The sequence below is a fragment of the Podarcis bocagei genome, assembly GCF_964188305.1.
Source record: "Podarcis bocagei genome assembly, chromosome: 7".
NCBI classification, from domain to species: domain Eukaryota; kingdom Metazoa; phylum Chordata; class Lepidosauria; order Squamata; family Lacertidae; genus Podarcis; species Podarcis bocagei.
The window spans coordinates 4118872-4143714 of record NC_138132.1 but is presented as its reverse complement, the minus strand read 5'-3'; the positions used below and the strand labels follow the sequence as shown (position 1 = coordinate 4143714).

Sequence of the window (24843 nt, the reverse complement as noted above, 5' to 3'; positions counted from 1 at the left end):
AACCAGCAGGCCAGGCTGGATCCTGGCGGCCGCAGGAAGCTCATCGCTGGTGAACAACGTAAGCAGAGGCTCACCCAGGTGCTTTTACGCAGCAGCTAGACTGGTGACTGGGAGGGGCCGCCGAGACCACATAACACCGGTCCTGAGAGATCTGCATTGGCTCCCAGTACGTTTCTGAGCACAATTCAAAGTGTTGGTGCTGAACTTTCAAGCCCTAAATGGCCTCAAAGTCCCAGTAGACCTGAAGGAGCATCTCCACCCCCATCGTTCTGAGGTCCAGCTCCGAGGGCCTTCTGGCAGTTCCCTCCCTGCGATAAGTGAGGTTACAGGGAACCAGGCACAGGGCCTTCTCGGTGGTGGCACCCACCCTATGGAACACCCTCCCATCAGAAGTCAAGGAAATAAACAGAATCATAGAATCATAGAATCACAGAGTTGGAAGAGACCACAAGGGCCATCGAGTCCAACCCCCTGACGTTTAGAAGACATCTGAAGGCAGCCCTGTTTAGGGAGGTTTTTAATGTTTGATGTTTTATCATGGTTTTAATATTTGGTTGGGAGCTGTCCCGAGTGGCTAGGGAAATTTATTTATTTATTAATTGTTGTTGTTGTTATTATTATTATTATTATTCAGCATAAACAAAGGGCCCTCACACGTGTGTGTGTGTCTTTTCAAAATTATTTTTTAATTTTGACAAAGTAATAATCCTAAATAAATAAGAATAACTACTGTAACTTTCCAACCTCCCAGAATTTCAACGCGTCTTGCGATGGTTTGACCCCTTTCTGTTTTAGCAGTACAAATTCTACAAACACCCTCCATATCTCCTCAAAATCATTTCTCCTGCATATTCCCCATCTTACCTTGATGGCACATGTTAATTTCTCATTAACAGCTAAATCCCACACCTCTTTGTACCGTTCTTCCATTTTATATTCACCTTGTTCCTTCCACTTCCTAGCTATAATAATTCGTGCAGCTGTCAATATATTTGTGAACGAGTCCTTCGTAGCCTGCAAACCTCCCATCCCATCCTTGTGCATGTTTTGAACACTCACCCCAAAGTAGTTCTTGGGCACATAGCCCTCCTGGCCGTAGAGAGATGCCCACCACCAGTCCGTTTCATCGGGGTTGTCGTGGCGCAAGACAGTGACAGGCTCGCCCTCACGGAAGGACAGCTCGTCGCTGAACTCGGCGCTATAATCCCACAAGGCGTAGACCACCCCGTTGTTCATCAGGCCCATGTTCTGCTCAACATCTGCAAAGAGGAATGGGGAGCCCCCCCAAAATGTGGATCAACATTCATTCAAAACTCATGACTTCACTGCCGCCCGCCATCTGAATCCTAGAATTGTAGTGTCGGCTGCTCTGCTTCTAGGGAGGAAAGCAATGACAAACCTAGGCAGCATCTTAAAAAGCAGAGACATCACCTTGCCAACAAAGGTCTGTATAGTTCAAGCTCTGGTTTTCCCAGTAGTGATGTATGGAAGTGAGAGCTGGACCATAAAGAAGGCTGATCGCCAAGAATTGATGCTTTTGAATTCTGGTGCTGGAGGAGACTCTAGAGAGTCCCATGGACTGCAAGAAGCTCCAACCTCTCCATTCTGGAGGAAATCAGCCCTGAGTGCTCACTGGAAGGACAGATCCTGAAGCTGAGGCTCCAAGACTTTGGCCACCTCAGGAGAAGAGAAGACTCCCTGGAAAAGACCCTGATGTTGGGAAAGACGGAGGGCACAAGGAGAAGGGGACGACAGAGGACGAGATGGTGGGACAGTGTTCTCGAAGCTACCAGTGTGAGTTTGACCAACTGTGGGAGACAGTGGAAGACAGGAGTGCCTGGTGTGCTCTGGTCCAGGGGGTCACAAAGAGGCGGACACGACTAAACAACAACAACATGCTCTGCCAGGCACCCCCAAACTTGGCCCTCCAGCTGTTTTGAAACTACAATTCCCATCATCCCTGACCACTGGTGCTATTAGCTAGGGATGATGGGAGTTGTAGTCCCAAAAACAGCTGAAGGGCCGAATTTGGGGGTGCCTGCTTCCAAACACCACTTGCTGGAAACTGGGGTGGGTAGAGAATTGCCCTTGTGCTCAGGGGTCCTGTTTGAGAGTTTCCACTTTGGGGGAACCTCATTGGACACTGAGAGAAGAGGTCATTGGAGCTGATCCAGCAGACATGCTCTTGGTATGTCCTCATGGAACCTCCAAGTCCAGGAGAAGTCTATCCAGACCCCCAGGTTCTTAGGGGTATTTGGCCACCGCGAGGGCAGGAGGCTGGACTAGGTGGGCCCCCTTTGGACTGATCCAGCAGCTTCTCCCCACAGCTCAGAGACCCATAGCCCGTTTGTTTGTTTTGCCCCGTCTGGGAAAAATCGCCAGACTAAATTTGCAGCTGCAATATCTATAATTTAGCACATGGAAATGTTTTGCAGCTGTGTGGCACAGGACTTTCCGGTGCATCCACACAGAAACGTATCATTTTACTTCAGCTCACTTGTGGAAACAACTCAGAGGCAGTGAAAGAAGGAAAGCAACAGGAAGAAGAAGAAGAAGAGTTTGCATTTGATATCCCGCTTTATCACTACCCGAAGGTAGCTAACAAAGCGGCTAACATTCTCCTTTCCCTTCCTCCCCCACAACAAACGCTCTGTGAGGTGAGTGAGGCTGAGAGACTTCAGAGAAGTATGACTGGCCCAAGGTCACCCAGCAGCTGCATGTGGAGGAGCGGAGACGCGAACCTGGTTCCCCAGATTACAAATCTACCGCTCTTAACCACCACACCACACTGGAACTATTAGAAATGACTATCAAAAGCAGCAGAGATATGAGATGATCAGAGCCCACCCCTGAACTCAAATCATAGGAAGCCCCGGCAAAAGATTTATAATTCTTCAGAATATTTGGATTACCTATACGAAATGTATATGTATAATTTTCCATTCTTAAGGAAATCAGCCCTGAGTGCTCACTGGAAGGACAGATCGTGAAGCGGAGGCTCCAATACTTTGGCCACCTCATGAGAAGAGAAAACTCCCTGGAAAAGACCCTGATGTTGGGAAAGATGGAGGGCACAAGGAGAAGGGGACGACAGAGGACGAGATGGTGGGACAGTGTTCTCGAAGCTACCAGCATGAGTTTGACCAAACTGCGGGAGGCAGTGGAAGACAGGAGGGCCTGGCGTGCTCTGGTCCAGGGGGTCACGAAGAGTCGGACACGACTAAACAACTAAACAACAATATGTATAATTTGGAATATTTAATGTGATTTGAGTGGATTGTTAAAATGGAAAATTTAATACAAGTTACTATTATTTTATTTTTTTAAAAAGGACTTCCTGGTGCCTTTCCCATGTGCCCTCCTGCCGCCTCACCTGCCAGGTAGCTGAAGCAGTCGCTGTAGCCCTCACGGTACGGGTCGCACTTCTCAATGGCCATGCTGCCGTCGCTGAAAGTGGTGGCGAAAATGGCCGCTCCGTGCTTCACCAGGGCTACGCAGATGGCCGTGTCGTTGCAGGAGGCAGCGCAGTGCAGGGGTGTCCTGGGAAAGAGACGGGGGGTGGAAAAACACCAAAGCTCAGTTAAAGTGTGCGTGCGTGTGCCCTGTTCGTGGCGGGCGGGTGTGGGGGACTCTCTGTTCCTGAATGGGGTAACTGTGCCCCTGAAGGACCAGGTGCGCAGCCTGGGAGTCATTCTGGACTCACAGCTGTCCATAAAGGCGCAGGTTAATTCTGTGTCCAGGGCGGCTGTCTACCAGCTCCACCTGGTACGCAGGATGAGAGCCTCCCTGCCCACAGACTGTCTCACCAGAGTGGTACATGCTCTAGTTATCTTGAAGGTGACCCGGAAACTGCAATTAATCCAGAATGCGGCAGCTAGATTGGTGACTGGGAGCGGCCGCCAAGACCATATAACACCAGTCCTGAGAGATCTGCACGGGCTCCCAGTACATTTCCGAGCACAATTCAAAGTGTTGGTGCTGACCTTTAAAGCCCCAAATGGCCTCGGACCTGTATACCTGAAGGAGTGTCTCTACCCCCATCGTTCTGCCCAGACACTGAGGTCCAGCGCCGAGGGCCTTCTGGCGGTTCCCTCATTGCGAGAAGTGAGGTTACAGGGAACCAGGCAGAGGGCCTTCTCAGTAGTGGCACCCACCCTGTGGAACACCCTCCCTTCAGATGTGAAGGAAATAAGGAGCTATCCTATCTTTAAAAGACATCTGAAGGCAGCCCTGTTTAGGGAAGTTTTAAATATTTAATGCTGTACTGTTTTTAACATTTGATTGGGAGCCGCCCAGAGTGGCTGGGGAAACTCAGCCAGATGGGCGGGGTATGTATGTATGTATGTATGAATGAATGAATGAATGAATGATAATAATAATAATAATTTAACTGCGATTCCTGCATTGCTGGGGTTGGACTAGATGGCCACTAGGGTTCCCTTCCAGCTCTACAGTTCTGTGGTTCTGCAGCTTCCTCCTGGGGGATGGCGGGAATGTAGGGAGAGAAGGAAGCTGTGGAGCATTGCAGCTGCACTTCCTACCTTCCCCCAGGGAATAGCTGCAGCCCGATTGCTTACAAAAGCCAAGGGCTTGCCAGGATAGAACACCTGTGCTCAGAGATCCATATTTGCTGCCAGGTTTAAGGTGTTAATAACTAGTACACAAAGCCCTTAACAACTTGGGAAACCGGTTTGTCTGTGAGATCACTTCACCCCACAAACACCCACTCAGGTCGGTGGATCTGGCCCTGTCACAGGTGCCCCATATTCTCCATTCTGCATCTGTAGATGGCTTACTGCGGCAGTGCCTACACTTCGGAACTCCCTGCCTCATGATAAGACAGGCACCTTTGCTGTAAAGCCCTTTCAGCACTTGCTAAAAACATCCTTGTTTAGACAAGCCCACCCGGCTGCTCAGAAAACTGGGCCATTTTTTCTTTTTAGGTGATTGTTATTGTAACTTTCTAAATATCGTATTATTATTATTTTAGGACGCGGGTGGCGCTGTGGGTTAAACCACAGAGCCTAGGAATTGCCGATCAGAAGGTCGGCGGTTCGAATCCCCACGACGGGGTGAGCTCCTGTTGCTCGGTCCCTGCTCCTGCCAACCTAGCAGTTCAAAAGCACGTCAAAGTGGAAGTAGATAAATAGGTACCACTCCGGCGGGAAGGTAAACGGTGTTTCCGTGCGCTGCTCTGATTCGCCAGAAGCGGCTTAGTCATGCTGGCCACATGACCCGGAAGCTGTACGCCGGCTCCCTCGGCCAGTAAAGCGAGATGAGCGCTGCAACCCCAGAGTCGGCCACGACTGGACCTAATGGTCAGGGATCCCTTTACCTTTACAGTGGTACCTCAGGTTACATACGCTTCAGGTTACATACGCTTCAGGTTACAGACTCCGCTAACCCAGAAATTGTGCTTCAGGTTAAGAACTTTGCTTCGGGATGAGAACAGAAATTGTGCTCTGGTGGCGTGGTGGCAGCAGGAGGCCCATTAGCTAAAGTGGTGCTTCTGGTTAAGAACAGTTTCAGGTTAAAAACAGACCTCCAGAACGAATTAAGTACTTAACCTGAGGTACCACTGTACTATTATTATTTTATTTATTACATATGTACACGTTCCTATACCTGAAGGTGGTTCACAACATAAAATTATGCTCTAAAAGACACAGAACCCATAATGAAAATGAAAAACAAGGAAAACCCAAGAATCCTAAGAGCAACAATTTAATTGTTTTAGCTTCTTTTAGTAAGCTGCTTTGAGGATTTTTGGATAAATAAATAAAAAGCTCACCATCCATGGCTGTCCGGGGAGTTGACGTTGGCCCCAATGTTGATCAGGTAGTCCACGATGTTGTAGTTGGCACCGCAGATGGCATTGTGGAGAGCAGTGATGCCCTCGTCGTTGGGCTGACTCGGGTCGTTCAGCTGGGGGGAGAAGCAGAGAAATGCACTTTTGGAGGGTCTGTGTGCTTGTGTGTGTTTCAGCTCCCATGGTTTTATTTTACTTATGATAATAATCCTATACCGCTACAGTGGTACCTTGGTTCTCAAACGCTTTAGTTCTCAAACACCTTGGTTCCCAAACGCCGTAAACCTGGACGTGTTCCAGTTTTCAAATGTTTTTTTGGAAACTGAACATCCGATGCAGCGGTTGGCTATTGTTTCCACGGCGCCTGCACCAATCAGAAGCTGCGCCTTGGTTTTTGAACATTTCGGAAGTCAAATGAGCTTCCAGAATGGATTACGTTTGGTGCTTTCGTTTTTGCTATTTATTTGGTGCTTTCGTTTTTGCTATTTATTTGGTGTTTTCGTTTTTGAGGCTTTTTCAGTTAATTTGTTTTTGCGACTGTGTGGAACCCAGTTCAGCTACTGACTGATTGTGTGACTGTGGAAATGGATACAAGCCCCCCATCCAAACAATGACTATCATCAGTGCAAGTAAGAAAAAAATTATTATTTTTATCATCTACAATACTGTCTTATTTATTTTATAGTACAGTACATTGATTATTGCTTTCATTTTATGGATCCATGGTCTCGTTAAATAGTAAAATTCATGTTCAATTGCTGTTTTAGGGGTTATTTAAAAAAATCTGGAATGGTTTGATCCGTTTTGCATTACTTTCTATGGGAACGTGTGCCTTGGTTTTGGAGCGCTTTGGTTTTGGAATGGACTTCCGGAATGGATTAAGTTTGAGAACCAAGGTACCACTGTATTCATTAAAAAGATATCAGAGCCACAAAAGTCCTATGACAAAAACCACGTGAATATGTTAAGGTCAGAGAAAAGGTGAACAAGAAGGGACGTGATGGAAGCTCATAAAACTACACATGGCACTGAAAAAGTGGAGAAATTAAAGGCATGTCAGAAGCTACATGAGTTTATAAAATGATGCATGCCAAGGAGAAAGGCAGGGAAAGGATTCCCTGCCTCTCTCCTGGACTTGTGGACATCCAAGGAATCTGAACGTTGGAAGATTCAGGACCGATAAAATAAAATCCTTCTTCATGCAGTGCAAACTGTGGAACTCCCTGCCACTTGAGAAGAGGCTGTTGGGCCAGGCCAAAAGGGGCCCGTCTGGTCCAGCGGCCTGTTCTCACAGGGTCCGACCAGATGCTCAAAGAGAAACCAGCGATCAGGATTTGAACAGAAGACCAACTCTCCCCTCCTGCGCTTTCCAGCAAGGCATTGGTGCCTTCTGCTAAGAACACTGAGTACAGCCATTGTGGCTAGAAGCCGTCAATAGCCCTCCATGAATTTGTGCAGTCCTCTTTTAAAGCAATCTAGATTGGTAGCCTGTTGTCTTTGTCCATGGAGTTTTCTTGGCTGGGATACTGGAGTGACTTGCTGGTTCCTGCTCCAGGAAATGAGGGTGAAAGAGGAGAGCGCAAAATATGGTCTGAAGCTCAACATCAAAAACCGAAGATCATGGCCACTGGTCCCATCACCTCCTGGCAAACAGAAGGGGAAGAAATGGAGGCAGTGAGAGATTTTACTTTCTTGGGCTCCATGATCACTGCAGATGGTGACAGCATTCACGAAATTAAAAGACGCCTGTTTCTTGGGAGAAAGGCGATGACAAACATAGACAGCGTCTTAAAAAGCAGAGACATCATCTTGCCAACAAAGGTCCGTATACTTAAAGCTCTGGTTTTCCCAGTAGTGATGTAAGGAAGTGAGAGCTGGACCATAAAGAAGGCTGATCGCCGAAGAATTTATGCTTTTGAATTCTGGTGCTGGAGGAGACTCTTGAGAGTCCCATGGACTGCAAGAAGATCAAACCTCTCCATTCTGAAGGAAATCAGCCCTGAGTGCTCCCTGGAAGGACAGATCCTGAAGCTGAGGCTCCAAGACTTTGGCCACCTCCTGAGAAGAGAAGACTCCCTGGAAAAGACCCTGATGTTGGGAAAGATGGAGGGCACAAGGAGAAGGGGACGACAGAGGACGAGATGGTTGGACAGTGTTCTCGAAGCTATGAACATGAGTTTGAACATGAGGCCGTGGAAGACAGGAGTGCCTGCCATGCTCTGGTCCAGGGGGTCACAAAGAGGCGTCTTTTAATTTCGTGGCTGCTGTCACCATCTGCAGTGATCATGGAGCCCAAGAAAGTGAAATCTCTCACTGCCTCCATTTCTTCCCCTTCTATTTGCCAGGAGGTGATGGGCCCAGTGGCCATGATCTTCGTTTTTTTGATGTTGAGCTTCAGACCATATTTTGCGCTCTCCTCTTTCACCCTCACTAAAAGGTTCTTTAATTCCTCCTCACTTTCTACTGTCAGTGTTGTGTCATCTGCATATCTGAGGTTGTTGATATTTTTGGTTGTCCCCAAAGATAAGCCCCCCCCCCAAAAAAAACCTCACCTCCTTCATGGCTTCCTTCACGACTTCCAACTCGCCGGTCAGGGCCGCATCCAGCAGCAGCACCAGGGGGTTGAGTCGCGCCCTCTTTGACAGCCGCTTCCGTGGGGAGGCCGCCTTGCGCAGTACCGAACGCTTCTCCTGTTGAATGGCAGAGGGCAGGCAGCCATCAGCAGGGAGGCCGCCTTGGGAAGGGCCAACACCCCACACACAGCCAGTCCCCACTCCCTCTGCCTTTCGAAGCCAAAGCTCAATCCAGCGTGTTGTTTGTTTAAAGGCCACAAGTGCCTCTGAGCAGGTGCAGAGCGCTCTCTTGTCAATAACTACAGCACAGCTACAAGGGACAGCCAGGGACTGGGTTCGAGGTCTCGCAGGTTTAGTCTCTTTGGCTCCATTTATTATTATTAAGTGGTGCATGCTCTAGTTATCTCCCGCTTGGACTACTGCAACACGCTCTACGTGGGGCTGCCTTTTAAGGTGACCCGGAAACTACAACTAATCCAGAATGCGGCAGCTAGACTGGTGACTGGGAGCGGCCGCCGGGACCACATAACACCGGTTCTGAGAGATCTGCATTGGCTCCCAGTGTGTTTCCAAGCAGAATTCAAAGTGTTGGTGCTGGTCTTTAAAGCCCTAAACGGCCTCGGTCCAGTATACCTGAAGGAGCGTCTCCACCCCCATTGTTCTGCTGAGATCCAGCGCCAAGGGCCTTCTGGCAGTTCCCTCCCTGCAAGAAGCCAAGTTACAGGGAACCAAGCAGAGGGCCTTCTCGGTGGTGGCACCCGCCCTGTGGAATGCCCTCCCACCAGATGTCAAAGAGAAAAACAACTACCAGACTGTTAGAAGACATCTGAAGGCAGCCCTCTTTAGGGAAGCTTTTAATGTTTAACAGACTACTGTATTTTAATACTTTGTTGGAAGCCGCCCAGAGTGGCTGGGGAAACCCAGCCAGATGGGTGGGGTATAAATAATAAATTCTATTCTATTCTATTGAATGGCAGGCCAGTTGCCATGTGCTGTAGAGACCGAATGAAGGTGCCCAGTTTCTAATGTGGGCAGAAATGGCATTTAAAGGCAGAGACCAGGGGTGGGAGATCTCAGGCCCCTGGGCTGGATGAACCCTCACAAGCCTCTGTATCGGACTCAAAGGCCCTGATCCACACCCTCAGAGTGTTTTTGCTTGGCTGGAGTATGTCCTTGCCTGCCCGGATGAAGAGGCGAGTGTGTTTGTGGGGTGGGTGGCGGCACGTTTGTGTTTGCACGCTTGTGCACGTGCCTTTGCCTGGAGTGCCACCCCCCGTGCAAAGGCAAGAGACCACCCCCCATCGCTCCGCCCAGCTTTTCCTTCCGGCCCCGGCAACTGCTGGTCCCGAAAGGAAATGGCACAAAAGGAAAAAGGAATGGGGAGGGAGGAAGAAAAAGAAAAGCACGGTTGTGCACCATTTCTTAAAAGAGAACTGCTTGGGCGGAAATTCAGCCCAATCAAATGATTCTTAAGTTGTTGAGCCTCAGAAATTTCATAAATAATGATGATAATAGTGCAACCACATGCAGACCCCAGTAGCTTGCCCACAAGGCAATGCGGCCCCACCCCTGCCATAGACCTACCGGACTGGGCAAAGGACTGAAGCTCACTGGGCTCTCTGGCAGAGGCGGAGGCGGGATGGGGGGTGCCGGCATTGGTGGCAGGGGGGCTGCTGGAATGGGGGCCACGACAGCCCCAGGCGCCTTCTGCTCCATGGCCTCGGTGATGGGCGAGAGCTCCGTCTGCGGGGATGCGTCTCCGGCCATGGCAGCGTCCTCCTTGCGGGGATGGTGGTGGAAGAGGCGGCTGATGATCTGGCGGTACTGGTTCTTGTGGGTGGGGGGCAGGGCGGGGCCGGGGCACTGCTCCATGGAGCCGCGGCGCTTCAGGGGCCGGGGCATTTCGGCCAGGACCCGCGCCACCTCCTCGAACTCGGGCACTTTCTGGGCCTCGGGGGGCAGCAGTGGCTGCAGGCGGGTGGGGCTCAGAGGCCGGGGGACCTCTTCCGCTTCGGCCGGCTCCCCTCCCGGAAGGAGGTTCTCTAACTCGGCCTCTGCGTCGCCCCCGGTCAAGACGATGGGGATGATGCGGACGGGCTCGGACGGGGGGCTGGCCACTTTGGCGACGCCGTTCCCTGGAAGAGAAAGAAGAGAGGGGTCACCACGGGGGATGCCGTTCCTGGGGAAGGGAGAGCTTCCTGGGAAACGAATGTTGGAGTTGTGGCGTCGGAAGGGACCCCTGGGGTCATCCAGTCCAACCCACTGCAATGTAGGAATCTCAGCTAAAGCATCAATGGCAGATGGCGACACAACCTCTGCTTAAAAACCTCCAAAGAAGGAGAGTCCACAAGTTCCCAAGGGAGGCTGTTCTACTGCCAAACAGCTCTTCCATTCAGAAGGTTATTCCTGATCTTTAGACAGAATCTCCTTTCTTATACAGTCATACCTAATAATAATAATAATAATAATAATAATAATAATAATAATAATAATAATAATTTATTTATACCCCGCCCATCTGGCTGGCTCTGAGCAACTTCCAACCAAATATTAAAATACAATAACCTATTAAACATTCCAAAGCTTCCCTAAAGAGGGCTGCCTTCAGATGTCTTCTGAAAGTCTGGTAGTTGTTTTTCTCTTTGACATCTGGTGGGAGGGCGTTCCACAGAGAGGGCGCCACCACCGAGAAGGCCCTCTGCCTGCTTCCCTGTAACTTTGCTTCTCGCAGCGAGGGAACCGCCAGAAGGCCCTCGGAGCTGGACTTCAGTGTCCGGGCAGAACGATGGGGGTGGAAACGCTCCTTCAGATATACTGGACCGAGGCCATTTAGGGCTTTAAAGGTCAGCATCAACATGTTATGTTTGCTTCAGGTTGAGCGTTCTCAGGTTGCGTCCTGCGGTGACCCGGAAGTAACGGAACGGGTTACTTCCAGGTTTCGCCGCTCGTGCATGCGCAGATGTGCAAAATGACACCATGCACATGCGCAGAAGCAGTGAATCGCAGCACGTGGGTTGCGTTCTGTTCAGGTTGTGAATGGGCCTCCAGAACGGATCCCATTCACAACCAGAGGTACCCCTGTACAGAGGTACCTCAGTTCTCGAACGTCTCCGTTGACGAACGTTTCGGAACTCGAACGCCGAAAACCCAGATGTGACTGCTTCAGTTTTCAAACGATACTCGGAAGCCCAACAGCTTCCGCACAACTTCAGTTTTGAGTTTCCCTATTGTACTGAGGCTTCCACTTTCATTTTTTGCTTCTTTGAACATTTTGGAAGTCAAACGGTCTTCTGGAACGGATTACGTTCGAAAACCGAGGTTCCACTGTAACATCAATTCATTAGTTCGGGTCCTCCTCTCTGGAGCAGGGGAAAGCGAGCTTTCTCCATCCTCCACGGGGCAGCCCTTCAGATATATCCTATCCCCTCTCAAGTCTCCTCTTTTCCAGGCTAAACAGACCCAACTCCTTCAACCGCTCCTCACCAGGCTTTGTTTCCAGACCCTTGGTCATCTTGGTTGCCCTCCTCTGCCCACCTCCCGGCTTGTCAACATCCTTCCTAAACTGTGATGCTCTGAATTGGACACAGCATTTCAGGTATGGACTGACTAAGGCAGAAGACAGAGGCAGAAGAGAGTTGATGCAGCCAAGAATGGTATTAGCCTCTTTCGCCGCCACGTGACGCTTACCTTCGCTCCCGAGCGAGGCCATGCGCAGGTGGTGCTGGCTCTGGGGCAGAGTGGGCTGCATCAGCTGCTTGTGGAGGGAGCGGAGGAAAAGCGAGGAGCCCGGGGGCCCCTGGGGAAGGGGGAACTTCTGCCCAGCTGCCCCGTACTCCCAGAAGGCGTTCTGCAGCCGGAAGATCATGGAGAGCGGCAGGGGTTTGTGGCGCTTGGGGAGGCTGCCCTGCGGGTTGGGGGGCGGCATGGGGATGCGGGAGATGGGCTGCCAGTTGCGGGGCAGGGTTCCCGTCGGGTTGCTGGGGAGGGAGCGGCGGAAGGAGGTGTCCGGGCGGCGCTCGCTGGCGAGCGGCGAGACCTTGTAATTCCTGGGCAAGGTGGCGCTGTGCATCCCATAATGCTCCTCCTAGGGGAGAGGAAGCAAAGAGAGGTGAGACATCCCATGGCCCTGTTTTTGAAGTGGCCCTAACAAACTAGGAACCTAGATAGACTGCCCCTGGACCTGGAGGTTCCATAAAAAAACACCGTATTTTTTGCCCTATAGGGCGCACCAGCCCATAGGGCACACTTATTTTGGGGGGGAATAAAGGGGGGGATTATTCCCCCCCCAGCCCCAAAGAGCAACCTCACCATCGCTCCCGGAGCTTGCTGGGCTGGGGCGGAACAGGCTGCTATCCGCAAGCCTTGGGAGCCCGGCGGAAATTCCCGTCGGGCTCTCCAGGCTTGCGGATATCTGCCCGGAGCCCGGGGCGCGCTTCGCTGTGCTCCCCGGGTTTTGGGTTGCAGGCTGCTGTCCGCAAGCCTTGGGAGCCCGGTGGGAAGTCGCGCCGGGCTCCCAAGGCTTGCGGATAGTTTCCTGAAGCCTGGAGAGCGAGAGGGGTCGGTGCGCACCGACCCCTCTGACTCTCCAGGCTTCAGCGAAAGCCTGCATTCGCCCCATAGGACGCACACACATTTCCCCTTCATTTTTGGAGGGGGAAAAGTGTGTCCTAAAGGGCGAATGCCCCTGAGGTTACCTCCCCTTACTTTAATTTGTCACCATCGCCCAAGATTTCAACCCGCCATTAGTTGCAGGGTTCCCAATGAGCGCCCTCCCCTGGAAAGTCTTCCTTGAGAGTTAGTCATAGAATCATAGAATCCTAGAGTTGGAAGAGACCACAAGGGCCATCGAGTCCAACCCCCTGCCAAGCAGGAAACACCATCAGAGCACTCCTGACATATGGTTGTCAAGCCTCTGCTGAAAGACCTCCAAAGTAGGAGACTCCACCACACTCCTTGGCAGCAAATTCCACTGTCAAACAGCTCTTACTGTCAGGAAGTTCTTCCTAATGTTTAGGTGGAATCTTCTTTCTTGTCGTTTGGATCCATTGCTCCGTGTCCGCTTCTCTGGAGCAGCAGAAAACAACCTTTCTCCCTCCTCTATGTGACATCCTTTTATATATTTGAACATGGCTATCACATCACCCCTTAACCTCCTCTTCTCCAGGCTAAACATGCCCAGCTCCCTTAGCCGTTCCTCATAAGGCATCGTTTCCAGGCCTTTGACCATTTTGGTTGCCCTCCTCTGGACACGTTCCAGTTTGTCAGTGTCCTTCTTGAACTGTGGTGCCCAGAACTGGACACAGTACTCCAGTGTTGTGTAGTGGTTAGAGCGCTGGACTAGGACCTGGGAGAGACCGGGGTTCGAATTTCCGCTCAGCCATGAAGCTCCCTGGGTGACCTTGGGCCAGCCTAAGCTACCTCGCAGGGTTGTCGTGGAGATTTAAATGAGGAGGAGAACAAGAAAGGGGAAAAAGGTGGGATATACGTGAAATGAGTAAACCCCACAGACCATAGCTGTCAACCGTCCCTTATTTGGCGGGAAAGTCCCTTATCCCAGCGCCGTGTCCAGCTGCTGTCCCTTATTGATGATGTCCCTTAAATTTCCCGGGTTTCAAAGGAAGCAGCTCCTCTCCCTCCCTCCCTCCCTGCCACCCAGGGAGGAGGGAGGCTCCAACTGTGTTGCTTGGCAGCGTTGCTCACCCAATAAGGAGTCTAAGAACGACTGGGGGGTGGAGCTTGCATGCCTTGTGCCAATCAAATCGGCCACGTTGCCTGGGGACTCGCCTTTGCTCAGCGCTTCCCAGCGGAGAGGTGACGTGGTTTTCCTTGCTGCATCCCCTTTGCCGGGTTGCTGCGCTGTGGGAACCATCGCTTGAAGCTTCCTTTGGCTGCTGGCTGGGCTTTCTGCCTTTGGCTCGGAGGGGCTCAGAAGTTGAACATAGCTGTGCTCTGAAAATCCCTTGTTTTGGCTGCTGATCCCTTATTTTCGAGGCTGCTGGTCCCTTATTTTCAAATCTGCAAGTTGACAGCTATGCCACAGACCCAAAGGGGAGCCGCGCAGGCCCAAACTTACCTTGCTTGGCCCGATGCCCCCGTCTAAACTCGATTCCCTCCAAGGAGACAGCGGGACGCCTGCCGGGCTCTGACGGAGCCCCATGTGGGCGTCTCCTCCTGGACGGGGGGTGAAGAAAGAGAGACTGATTGGGGATGGGATGCTCAGTGCTGGATAAACCATTAAGCAAAATAAGCACTTACTTAGGGCATCGAGGAAAGGGGGGGCAACCACAGAAATTCCCCATTGCCAGATTTTTACCATTAATGGTCTGAAATGGTTCAGCTGAGCATTCCTTTTCTCAGCTGAAGTCTATTAGAAATCCCAGCAAAACAACTAATGTGACAAGGCAAGTATAGGAGGAGATGTGTCACGTGAGATTGGTTTTGAGGTTCTGATCAAAAGACTTTGCAATGAGAAAAAATAGGAGAAATGTTTTTTTGCAAATGTAAAGAAAGTGGAAGTAATAATAATAATAATAATAATAATAATAATAATAATAATAATAATAATAAATTTTTATTTATACCCCGCCCTCCCCAGCCAGAGCCAGGCTCAGGGCGGCTAACACCAGTAAAATTACAATAAAAACATAATTGGGGGGGACACACACACAATTTAAAATACAGGTTAAAAATACAATTTAAAATGCAGCCTCATTTTAATAATAGCCCATAGATCAAAAACATAAGGGGAGAGAAATATAAGGGTCAGACTGAGTCCAAACCAAAGGCCAGGCGGAACAGCTCCGTCTTGCACGCTCTGCGGAAAGATGTCAAGTCCCACAGGGCCCTAGTCTCTTGTGACAGAGCGTTCCACCAAGTCGGGGCCAGTACTGAAAAGGCCCTGGCCCTACTTGAGACCAATCCAACCTCCTTGAGGCTTGGGACCTCCAAAGTGTTGTTATTTGTGGACCTTAAGGTCCTCCGCAGGGCATACCAGGAGAGACGGTCCTGTAGGTATGTGGGTCCTAGGCATTGTTTTCCACCTTACTGTAGGTAAAGGTAAAGGGACCCCTGACCATTAGGTCCAGTCGTGGCCAACTCTGGGGTTGCAGTGCTCATCTCACTGTAGTGGCTGAGGGAGCCGGCGTTTGTCCGCAGACAGTTTTTCCGTGTCATGTGGCCAGCATGACTAAGCCGCTTCTGGCAAACCAGAGCAGTGCACAGAAATGCAGTTTACCTTCCCGCCGGAGCGGTACCTATTTATCTACTTGCACTTTGATGTGCTTTCGAACTGCTAGGTTGGCAGGAGCAGGGACCGAGCAACGGGAGCTCACCCTGTTGTGGGGATTCGAACCACCAGCCTTCTGATTGGCAAGTCCTAGGCTCTGTGGTTTAACCCACAGCGCCACCCGCATCCCTAGTGTAAGTTTTATTGAATCTCAAAAATTAAAATTTTATTTGACGGTTTATTATTGCCTATATTTTCAATTAGATATATATGGGGGGGTCTCTAAAGGCCTTAATCCGGCCCTGCAGATGCCCCAGCAGCCAGGCTGCCCCACTATGATGCCCCGGGGTGAAGCCCTTTCCATGCCCCCCCCCACTTTGCCTTCCGCCTGCCCGCCGACTGATGCATCAAGACATCTCTTCCTCTCCGCCTTCCAGAGACCCCGGCCGACACTCACGCTCATAACCAACTGGGTGGGTCGCCTTCTTCTCATACGCCACGTCCAAGTCAGATTCGTTCCACCCTTTCTGCACCCTCCTCCGGATCACAAGGTCATCTGCAGAGAGAGAGATCTTCAGAGATCCACCAGAGGACCTTTCTATGGGGATACGCCGTTGCCATCCCTTGGCCCAGAACCTCTGTCTCACCCCGTCTTTCCAGACCTTCCAGCCCAGCTGTTCCCAAAGCTTTTCAAGCCATTGCCGCCTTGAGCTCATCCCAATAGGGGGCACTTACCTATTATTATTATTATTATTATTATACCTGAAGGAGCGTCTCCACCCCCATTGTTCTGCCCAGACACTGAGGTCCAGCTCCAAGGGCCTTCCGGTGGTTCCCTCACTGCGAGAAGCCAAGTTACAGGGAACCAGGCAGAGGGCCTTCTCGGTGGTGGCACCCATCCTGTGGAACGCCCTCCCACCAGATGTCAAAGAGAACAACAACTACCAGACTTTTAGAAGACATCTGTAGGCAGCCCTGTTTAGGGAAGCTTTTAATGTTTAATAGGTTATTGTATTTTAATATTCCGTTGGAAGCCGGCCAGAGTGGGGAAACCCAGCCAGATGGGCAGTGTATAAATAATAAATAATAAATAAATTATTATCATCATCATCATCATCATCATCATCATTATTATTATTATTTATTAGAATCTACCGTATATACTGCCCTTTACCCAGAGGCCTCAGGGCAGCTCAAAGAACCTACCCTTTATTATTATTATTATATTATATTATATTATATTATATTATATTATATTATATTATATTATATTATATTATATTATATTATATTATATTATTATACAGTGGTACCTCTGGTTAAGTACTTAATTCGTTCCAGAGGTCTGTACTTAACCTGAAACTGTTCTTAACCTGAAGCACCACTTTAGCTAATGGGGCCTCCCGCTGCCGCCGCACGATTTCTGTTCTCATCCTGAAGCAAAGTTCCTAACCTGAAGCACTATTTCTGGGTTAGCGGAGTCTATAACCTGAATCGTATGTAACCTGAAGCGTATGTAACCCGAGGTACCACTTTTATTATATTATATTATATTATATTATATTATATTATATTATATTATATTATACTATACTATACTATACTATACTATACTATACTATACTATACTATACTATACTATACTATATTATATTACATTACATTATATTATATTATATTATATTTATTATATTATATTATTTATTATAACCTACCCTTTATTAGAACCTACCCTTTATTATAAAGAAGCCACATTCAGAAAGCAATTCGCATGACCCGCCAAGGCTGATAACACAACAGAATTCGAATTGCACACTTATCCAAAATCCAATTAATTCTTTCATCAACTTGACGAAACTGATGGGCTCATGACCCAAAGGCTAGCAGTCCCACCCCGCCTCAAAAATGCCCCCTACACCAGACCGCCCCCCCCTCAGTCCTCGCCTGACCTTTACCTTGAGACCGGAAAGGTGCAAAAGTGCTGGGTGGCGATGGGTACAGGCTATGGCTCTCGTACGGCGGCGGCAGAGGCGGCCGTGGCGACGGCACCCGGTCCGGGAAGAAGGACTGGGGCGCAGCTCCTTCTGTGGGCATCCGTGGGGAGCTGGCTCGCCCCAGTGGCCCGCCATAGGTCTTGTAGTCATACTGGCGCTCCAGGGAGAGGCTGGGCCGGAGGGAGCGCGGAGAGGCCGTGGGGCTGGGCGCCGTCTCGTAGGGTACAGGCAGCACCTTAGGCCTGGGGGGCGGCAGTGCCCGGTCCACCTCCGGCTGGAGGAAGAGGGACGGCCGCGGCGAGGTGGGGCGGCCCAGCGGGGATCTGGGTGCGAGGAGCTGGCTGGGGGACGGCGAGCCGTAGGTGGAGCTGTGTGCGAATCCCGGCGCCGTTTCCCCAAAGGAGTAGTGGGCGCTCTCCGTGGTCTCCGTCGACAGGCTCTTGCGGGGGAAGAGCGGCAGTGGGGAGGGGGCGATGGGACTCATCCTGCCCAGCAGCTCGTGGGATGGGCTGGTGCTGAATCTCTCCATAGCCTGCCAGAAACAGAGAAAGGAGATTGGGGGGTGACTCCACAGGCCAGGGTTGCGGGACTTGGTTGGCAAGCAAGCTTTCCCCACAAGGCTGCTTGTGGGGACCCTGTTTGGTGTCTCCCCACCTCCAATTCCCCAACAACTGGCTTCTCTTGAAGATATTTGCAATAGCATCCAGAAGAGGCCGCTGTATTTTGTTGTAATGTTCATGAAATGATGTGCCAGCAAGAATTCTTTCAATGCATTAATTCTATCATGCAGTCACAAGCTATCACTCGGCTTTGCAGAGGACCTTAAGGTCCACGAATAACCACAGTTTAGAGGTCCCGGGCCCTAAGGAAGTCAGACTATCCTCCACCAGGGCCAGGGCCTTCTCAGTGGTGGCTCCAGTCTGGTGGAATGCTCTGTCCCATGAGACCAGGGCCCTTCAGGATTTAACCTCCTTCCGCAGGGCCTGTAAGACAGAGCTATTCCGCCTGGCTTTCAACTTGAACTTAGCCTGATCTTTTATTCCCCTTCCTTCCGTCCCCCTCCCCTTTTTATGAAGATTACCCGCTCTGGGATCCCACAGCTAATTCTCCCCTGGTCTCCACGCTGGCCCAAATAGGACTAATTTAGCCAGCTAGCCCTGGGGATCATCTAATGTTTATTGGATGGATGCTGGTTCCAGGAATGCCCCCCCCAAGGCTCCGTTGCTGCCCCCGCACCTTCAGCTGCCCGAGAGGCTGGGCTGGGTTCTCTGTCCAGAGGGACTCCAGTTGCTTGGAGAGCTCATCCACTTTGGCCACCGCCGTGTCCAGTTCCAACTGCTTCAGGTCCATGTGCTTCGAGGCCAGAGCTGTGGGGAATGCAAGAGAGGAGGGTAAGAGAGGGAGAGGAGAGGCAGGTCTCTGCCTGGGAAGCGGGTTGGGCTAGATGACCTCTGGGGTGTCCCCCCGACTCTAAACCTCTATCATTTTTAAAGCGAAGGGACCAAAACACTGGGTTCCCGAAGGATGCCTGGACCCAGAGATGTTCAGAGCAGGGCTAGCAGTGGTCCAAGATGCCCCTCACCCCCGAGGGCCAGACACAGCTCTCTGACTGGCCCTTGGACCTCTCCTTAGCCGCCCTCCCCCCCCACCAGCCAGCCCTGCTGAGATGATGTGAGTGCATGTAGAGAGCCTAGCCTACTGGGCAAGGCAGAAAATCCACAGGTGTTGCTTTTGTCCATTTGGCCCCGCCTAACATTCACATGCGGCCCCCAGAAGGGATTGCGGCCCTCAGGCCCCCCCCCCAAGCGCTCCCTGCTACTGCCCCAGGAAGGAGAGCACCAATTGATAGATAACGAGACTCTGGGTTGTGGGTTCGTGCCCTACGTGGGGCAAAATATTCCCACATTGCAAGGGGTTGCACTAGATAACACTTGTGGGCCCTTATAATTCTATGCAGATGACACCCAGCTCTACCTCTCTTTTAAATCTGAACCAGTGAAGGCGGTGAAGGTCCTGTGTGAGTGTCTGGAGGTGGTTGGAGGATGGATGGCAGCTAGCAGATTGAGGCTGAATCCTGACAAGACAGAAGGACTGTTTTGGGGGGACTGGAGGTGGGCTGGTGTGGAGGATTGGCTGGTCCTGAATGGGGTAACTTAGCCCCTGAAGGACCAGGAGCGCAGCCTGGGAGTCATTTTGGACTCCCAGCTGTCCATGGAGGCACAGGTCAATTCTGTGTCCAGGGCAGCTGTTTACCTGCTCCATCTGGTACGCAGGATGAGACCCTCCCTGTCCGCAGACTGTCTCGCCAGAGTGGTGCATGCTCTAGTGCACGCTTGGACTACTGTAAGGCGCTCTACGTGGGGCTACCTTTGAAGGTGACCCGGAAACTGCAATGAATCCAGAATGCGGCAGCTAGACTGGTGACTGGGAGCGGCCGCCAGGACCAGTCCTGAGAGATCTGTATTGGCTCCCAGTACGTTTCCGAGCACAATTCAAAGTGTTGGTGCTGACCTTTCAAGCCCTAAACGGCCTCAAAGGCCCAGTATACCTGAAGGAGCGTCTCCACCCCCATTGTTCTGCCTGGACACTGAGGTCCAGCTCAGAGGGCCTTCTGGCGGTTCCCTCCCTGCGAGGAGTGAGGTTACAGGGAACCAAGCAGAGGGCCTTCTCAGTAGTGGCTCCCGCCCTGTGGAACGCCCTCCCATCAGATGTCAAGGAAATAAGCAGCTATCTTATCTTTAAAAAACATCTGAAGGTAGCCCTGTTTAGGGAAATTTATAATATTTAATACTGTATTTTTTTAAACACTTGATTGGGAGCCACCCAGAGTGGCTGGGGAAACTCAGCCAGATGGGCGGGGTATAAATAATAAATTATTATATAATTATATGATTCTACGATCTACCGTATTCCCTTTTTTTGCAAGAATTTTGGCCCTGACATGTGGGTGGAACAAACAGAAAACGCGAACACAAAATACTGGACAGCCTAGGTAAAGGTAAAGGGACCCCTGACCATTAGGTCCAGTCGTGACCGACTCTGGGGTTGCGGTGCTCATCTCGCTTTATTGGCCGAGGGAGCCGGCGTCCAGCTTCCGGGTCATGTGGCCAGCGTGACTAATCCGCTTCTGGCGAACCAGAGCAGCGCACGGAAACGCCGTTTACCTTCCCGCCAGAGTGGTGCCTATTTATCTACTTGCACTTTGTCGTGCTTTCGAACTGCTAGGTTGGCAGGAGCAGGGACTGAACAACGGGAGCTCACCCTGGCAGAGGGGATTCGAACTGTCGACCTTCTGATCAGCAAGTCCCGGGCTCTGTTGTTTAACCCACAGCGCCACCCGCATCCCACTGGACAGCCTACCAGGATGCTATTTAGGATTTCTGTTTAAATGGATCTGGATTACCGGAGTAGGGTATGGCAAAGGCCTGGGTTCGAATTCCCGCTCGTTTGCATGATGCGCACTGGGTGTCCCCTTGGGCCATCCTCACCTCCCTCGCAGGGTTGTTGTGTGAGGACAAAACGGGAAGGGAGGGAGCTGTGTGATCACCTTTGAGCTAGAAGGTGGGACGACTATGTAATAAACCAATAAATAGTTCCGCTAAGGATCTGGGGAAACCAGATTTCTCTCCAATGTGTTTTTTTAGCTGCCGGGGGGGCTTGGCACTTTACGGCCCTGTAGCATACGAGATCCAAGCAGATACACACAGAAAGACTCCTCAGCCACCAGGCTGCAAAATTCCTAGCAGGTGCCACCCATTTTTCCCGGAAAGCTGTCTACAGCACCCCCAAGGGAAGGGAGGCCCATGGGGCAGGATTAAGCCTGGCACCCGCTCACAAAGACATGCTGGCCCTGCAGTGCGGGCCCAGCCCTCCTTGTTTCCTCACCCGCTTGCCACGGGGCCATTACGCCACCTGCCTCCTGGGCAGCTCAGCAGGCTACAAAGGGTTCGGCCGAAAATGCCGCAGGAATGTCAAGACAAGCCCAGGACGTCCCGGGGAAGAGCCCCGCTTTGCTCGCGGCTATGAAATGCCGGGCCAGTTGCCAAGTGAAGAAAATTAAAATTAAAAAGGGCAGGCGTTTGCTCCCATAGAGCAACACACGCCAGCAGGTGATGCAATATTGAATGTGTGTGTGTGTGTGTTTTAAAAACATTTCTGAGTCACTTTTCATGGCAGAGCCTGAGCAAAGTGGCTTACATACACACTTTTGTATTTTTAAATTGTTCGCGCTGTGGGTTAAACCACAGAGCCTAGGACTTGCCGATCAGAAGGTCAGCGGTTCGAATCCCCGTGATGGGGTGAGCTCCCGTTGCTCAGTCCCTGCTCCTGCCAACCTAGCAGCTCGAAAGCACCTCAAAGTGCAAGCAGATAAATAGGTACCACTCTGGCGGGAAGGTAAGCGGCATTCCGTGCGCTGCTCTGGTTCACCAGAAGCGGCATATTCATGCTGGCCACATGACCCAGAAGCTGTACGCTGGCTGCCTTGGCCAATAAAGCGAGATGAGCGCCGCAACCCCAGAGTCGTCCGCGACTGGACCTAATGGTCAGGGGTCCCTTTACCTTTTGTATGCTATTTTGTATTTTTGGGTTTTATAAGGCTAACATTCTACTGCCTTTTCAATGTGTTTCTGGGGGGTATTGTTTTGTTGTTTTATATATTTTTTATCCTGCGTAGCTCCCTGAGAACTTGTGAAAAAGGGTTCTAAAGGTAAAGGTACCCCTACCCGTATGGGCCAGTCGTGTCCGACTCTGGGGTTGCGTGCCCATCTCGCTTAAGAGGCCAGGGGCCAGCACTGCCCGAAGACACTTCCGGGTCACGTGGCCAGCGTGACAAGCTGCATCTGGCGAGCCAGCGCAGCACACGGAAACGCCGTTTACCTTCCTGACAGTAAGCGGTCCCTATTTATCTACTTGCACCCGGGGGTGCTTTCGAACTGCTAGATTGGCAGACGCTGGGACCGAGCAACGGGAGCGCACCCCGCTGCGGGGATTCGAACCGCCGACCTGACGATTGGCAAGTCCTAGGCGCCGAGGTTTTACCCACAGTGCCACCCGCGTCCCACTGAAAAAGAGTTCTATATAAATTTAATAAATAATAATAATAACCTCACGCTCTTTTAACTTGCGCGGTTCCAACTGTACGCGGTAGCAGGCAAGGGGGCTGAAACTGCCCAAGTTGCATCTGAGCAAGGCAGGGAGTTCGAAAGCTCTTTTTGCGCCAGGTCTGCTTCAGGTTTGCTGGGGCAGAAAGAGGGTTGAAGCTCTCTGCCTTGCGTGCACTTGGGCAAAAAAAATGAGAGGCACAAATACAAGATGGGTGACACCTGGCTTGAGAGCAGTACATGTGAAAAGGATCTAGGAGTCTTGGTTGACCACAAACTTGACATGAGCCAACAGTGTGACGCGGCAGCTAAAAAAGCCAATGCAATTCTGGGCTGCATCAATAGGAGTATAGCATCTAGATCAAGGGAAGTAATAGTGCCACTGTATTTTGCTCTGGTCAGACCTCACCTGGAGTACTGTGTCCAGTTCTGGGCACCACAGTTCAAGAAGGACACTGACAAACTGGAACGTGTCCAGAGGAGGGCAACCAAAATGGTCAAAGGCCTGGAAACGATGCCTTATGAGGAACGGCTAAGGGAGCTGGGCATGTTTAGCCTGGAGAAGAGGAGGTTAAGGGGTGATATGATAGCCATGTTCAAATATATAAAAGGATGTCACATAGAGGAGGGAGAAAGGTGGTTTTCTGCTGCTCCAGAGAAGCGGACACGGAGCAATGGATCCAAACTACAAGAAAGAAGATTCCACCTAAACATTAGGAAGAATTTGCTGCCAAGGAGTGTGGTGGAGTCTCCTACTTTGGAGGTCTTTAAGCAGAGGCTTGACAACCATATGTCAGGAGTGCTCTGATGGGGTTTCCTGCTTGGCAGGGGGTTGGACTCGATGGCCCTTGTGGTCTCTTCCAACTCTAGGATTCTATGATTCTAAGGCGTGCTCAATGCACCAGCTCTGGGATGCTTTTGTGAGATCCTGTGGGGCCGTCCGAGTTTGTGTGAGATTTGCTGCAAGCATCCCTAGCGTGCAGAGACGATCTTGCCCAGAAAGCAAGGCAGAGAGCTCTTTTTGTGCCTGCTTGGGGTTTCCTGGCTTGTCGATATTCTTCTTAAATTGTGGTGACCAGAATTGGACACAGTATTCCAGGTGTGGCCTGACCAAGGCAGAATAGAGTGGGACTATGCCTGGACTATGGACTTCTGTTGATGCAGCCTAGAATAGCATTAGCTTTTCTTGCTGCTGCATCACACTGTTGACTCTAATAATAATAATAATAATAATAATAATAATAATAATAATAATAATAATAATTTATTTATACCCCACCCATCTGGCTGGGTTCCACTCTGGGCGGCTTCCAACAAAATATTAAAATACAGTAATGCATCAAACATTAGAAGCTTCCCTCAACAGGGCTGCCTTCAGATGTCTTCTATTATTTTAATTTATTTATTTATTTAATAAAGTTGTATTGTAAAAATAAGAATAAAAGCTTCCCTAAACAGGGCTGCCTTCAGATGTCTTCTAAAAGTCTGGTAATTTGTTTATCTCTTTGACATCTGGTGGGAGGGTGTTCCACAGGGCGGGTGCCACCACCGAGAAGGCCCTCTGCCTGGTTCCCTGTAACTTGCCTTCTCGCAGGGAGGGAACCACCAGAAGGCCCTCGGCAATGGACCTCCGTGTCCGGGCTGGATGATGGAGGTGGAGACGCTCCTTCAGATGTTTAGTTTGTGGTCCACTAAGACCCCTAGATCCTTTTCACACGTATTGCTGTCGGGTCAGGTGTCCCCATCCTAAATTTGTGCGCCTGGTTCTTCCTGCCTAAGCAGAACCTGACATTTGTCTCTGTTGACAAAAGAACTGCCCATACTGAGCTAATTGGAGCAGAAAAGCCGTGTCTTCTGTTCCTCTCTCCCTCTCTGGCATTCCTGTTTGCTTGAGTGGAGATCTAGTGTTTGTGTCTTGATTTGGGCAACCAGGACAGATTAAGGAATCTGCTTGTCTACTGCCTGCCTCCCGTGTCAAATCTTAGGTTGCAAAAGTCCCGGGGGGGGGGGAGTAGGACACTCTCCTCTGCTACTTTGCAAAGCAACATACGCATTGGAGAGTGTTTATTACGATTATTATTATTGCTATCCGGTCGTTTTCTCCCTTTGAAATTAGTTGGGCATTTCAAAGCGGAGATGA

At 50.7% G+C, this 24843-nt stretch overlaps 1 protein-coding gene across 3 annotated transcripts in view; it reads right to left on the bottom strand.

Annotated features, from left to right (window-relative positions):
- PPP1R13L (protein phosphatase 1 regulatory subunit 13 like) overlaps positions 1 to 24843 on the bottom strand; it is a 228261-nt gene that overhangs the window by 175968 nt on the left and 27450 nt on the right. For all 3 annotated transcript variants that reach the window (XR_014009747.1, XM_081200254.1, XM_081200253.1), the window contains 10 exons: positions 18838 to 18968; positions 17563 to 18133; positions 16065 to 16163; positions 14456 to 14553; positions 12070 to 12466; positions 9967 to 10517; positions 8362 to 8499; positions 5792 to 5925; positions 3374 to 3540; positions 1060 to 1259 (listed from right to left, as the gene is read on the bottom strand). Coding sequence is in view for 2 of the 3 variants with exons in the window: in XM_081200254.1 (XP_081056380.1) it covers positions 1060 to 1259; positions 3374 to 3540; positions 5792 to 5925; positions 8362 to 8499; positions 9967 to 10517; positions 12070 to 12466; positions 14456 to 14553; positions 16065 to 16163; positions 17563 to 18133; positions 18838 to 18968 (2486 nt within the window). In the remaining variant the exon portion in view is untranslated. The remainder of the gene's footprint in view (positions 1 to 1059; positions 1260 to 3373; positions 3541 to 5791; positions 5926 to 8361; positions 8500 to 9966; positions 10518 to 12069; positions 12467 to 14455; positions 14554 to 16064; positions 16164 to 17562; positions 18134 to 18837; positions 18969 to 24843) is intronic.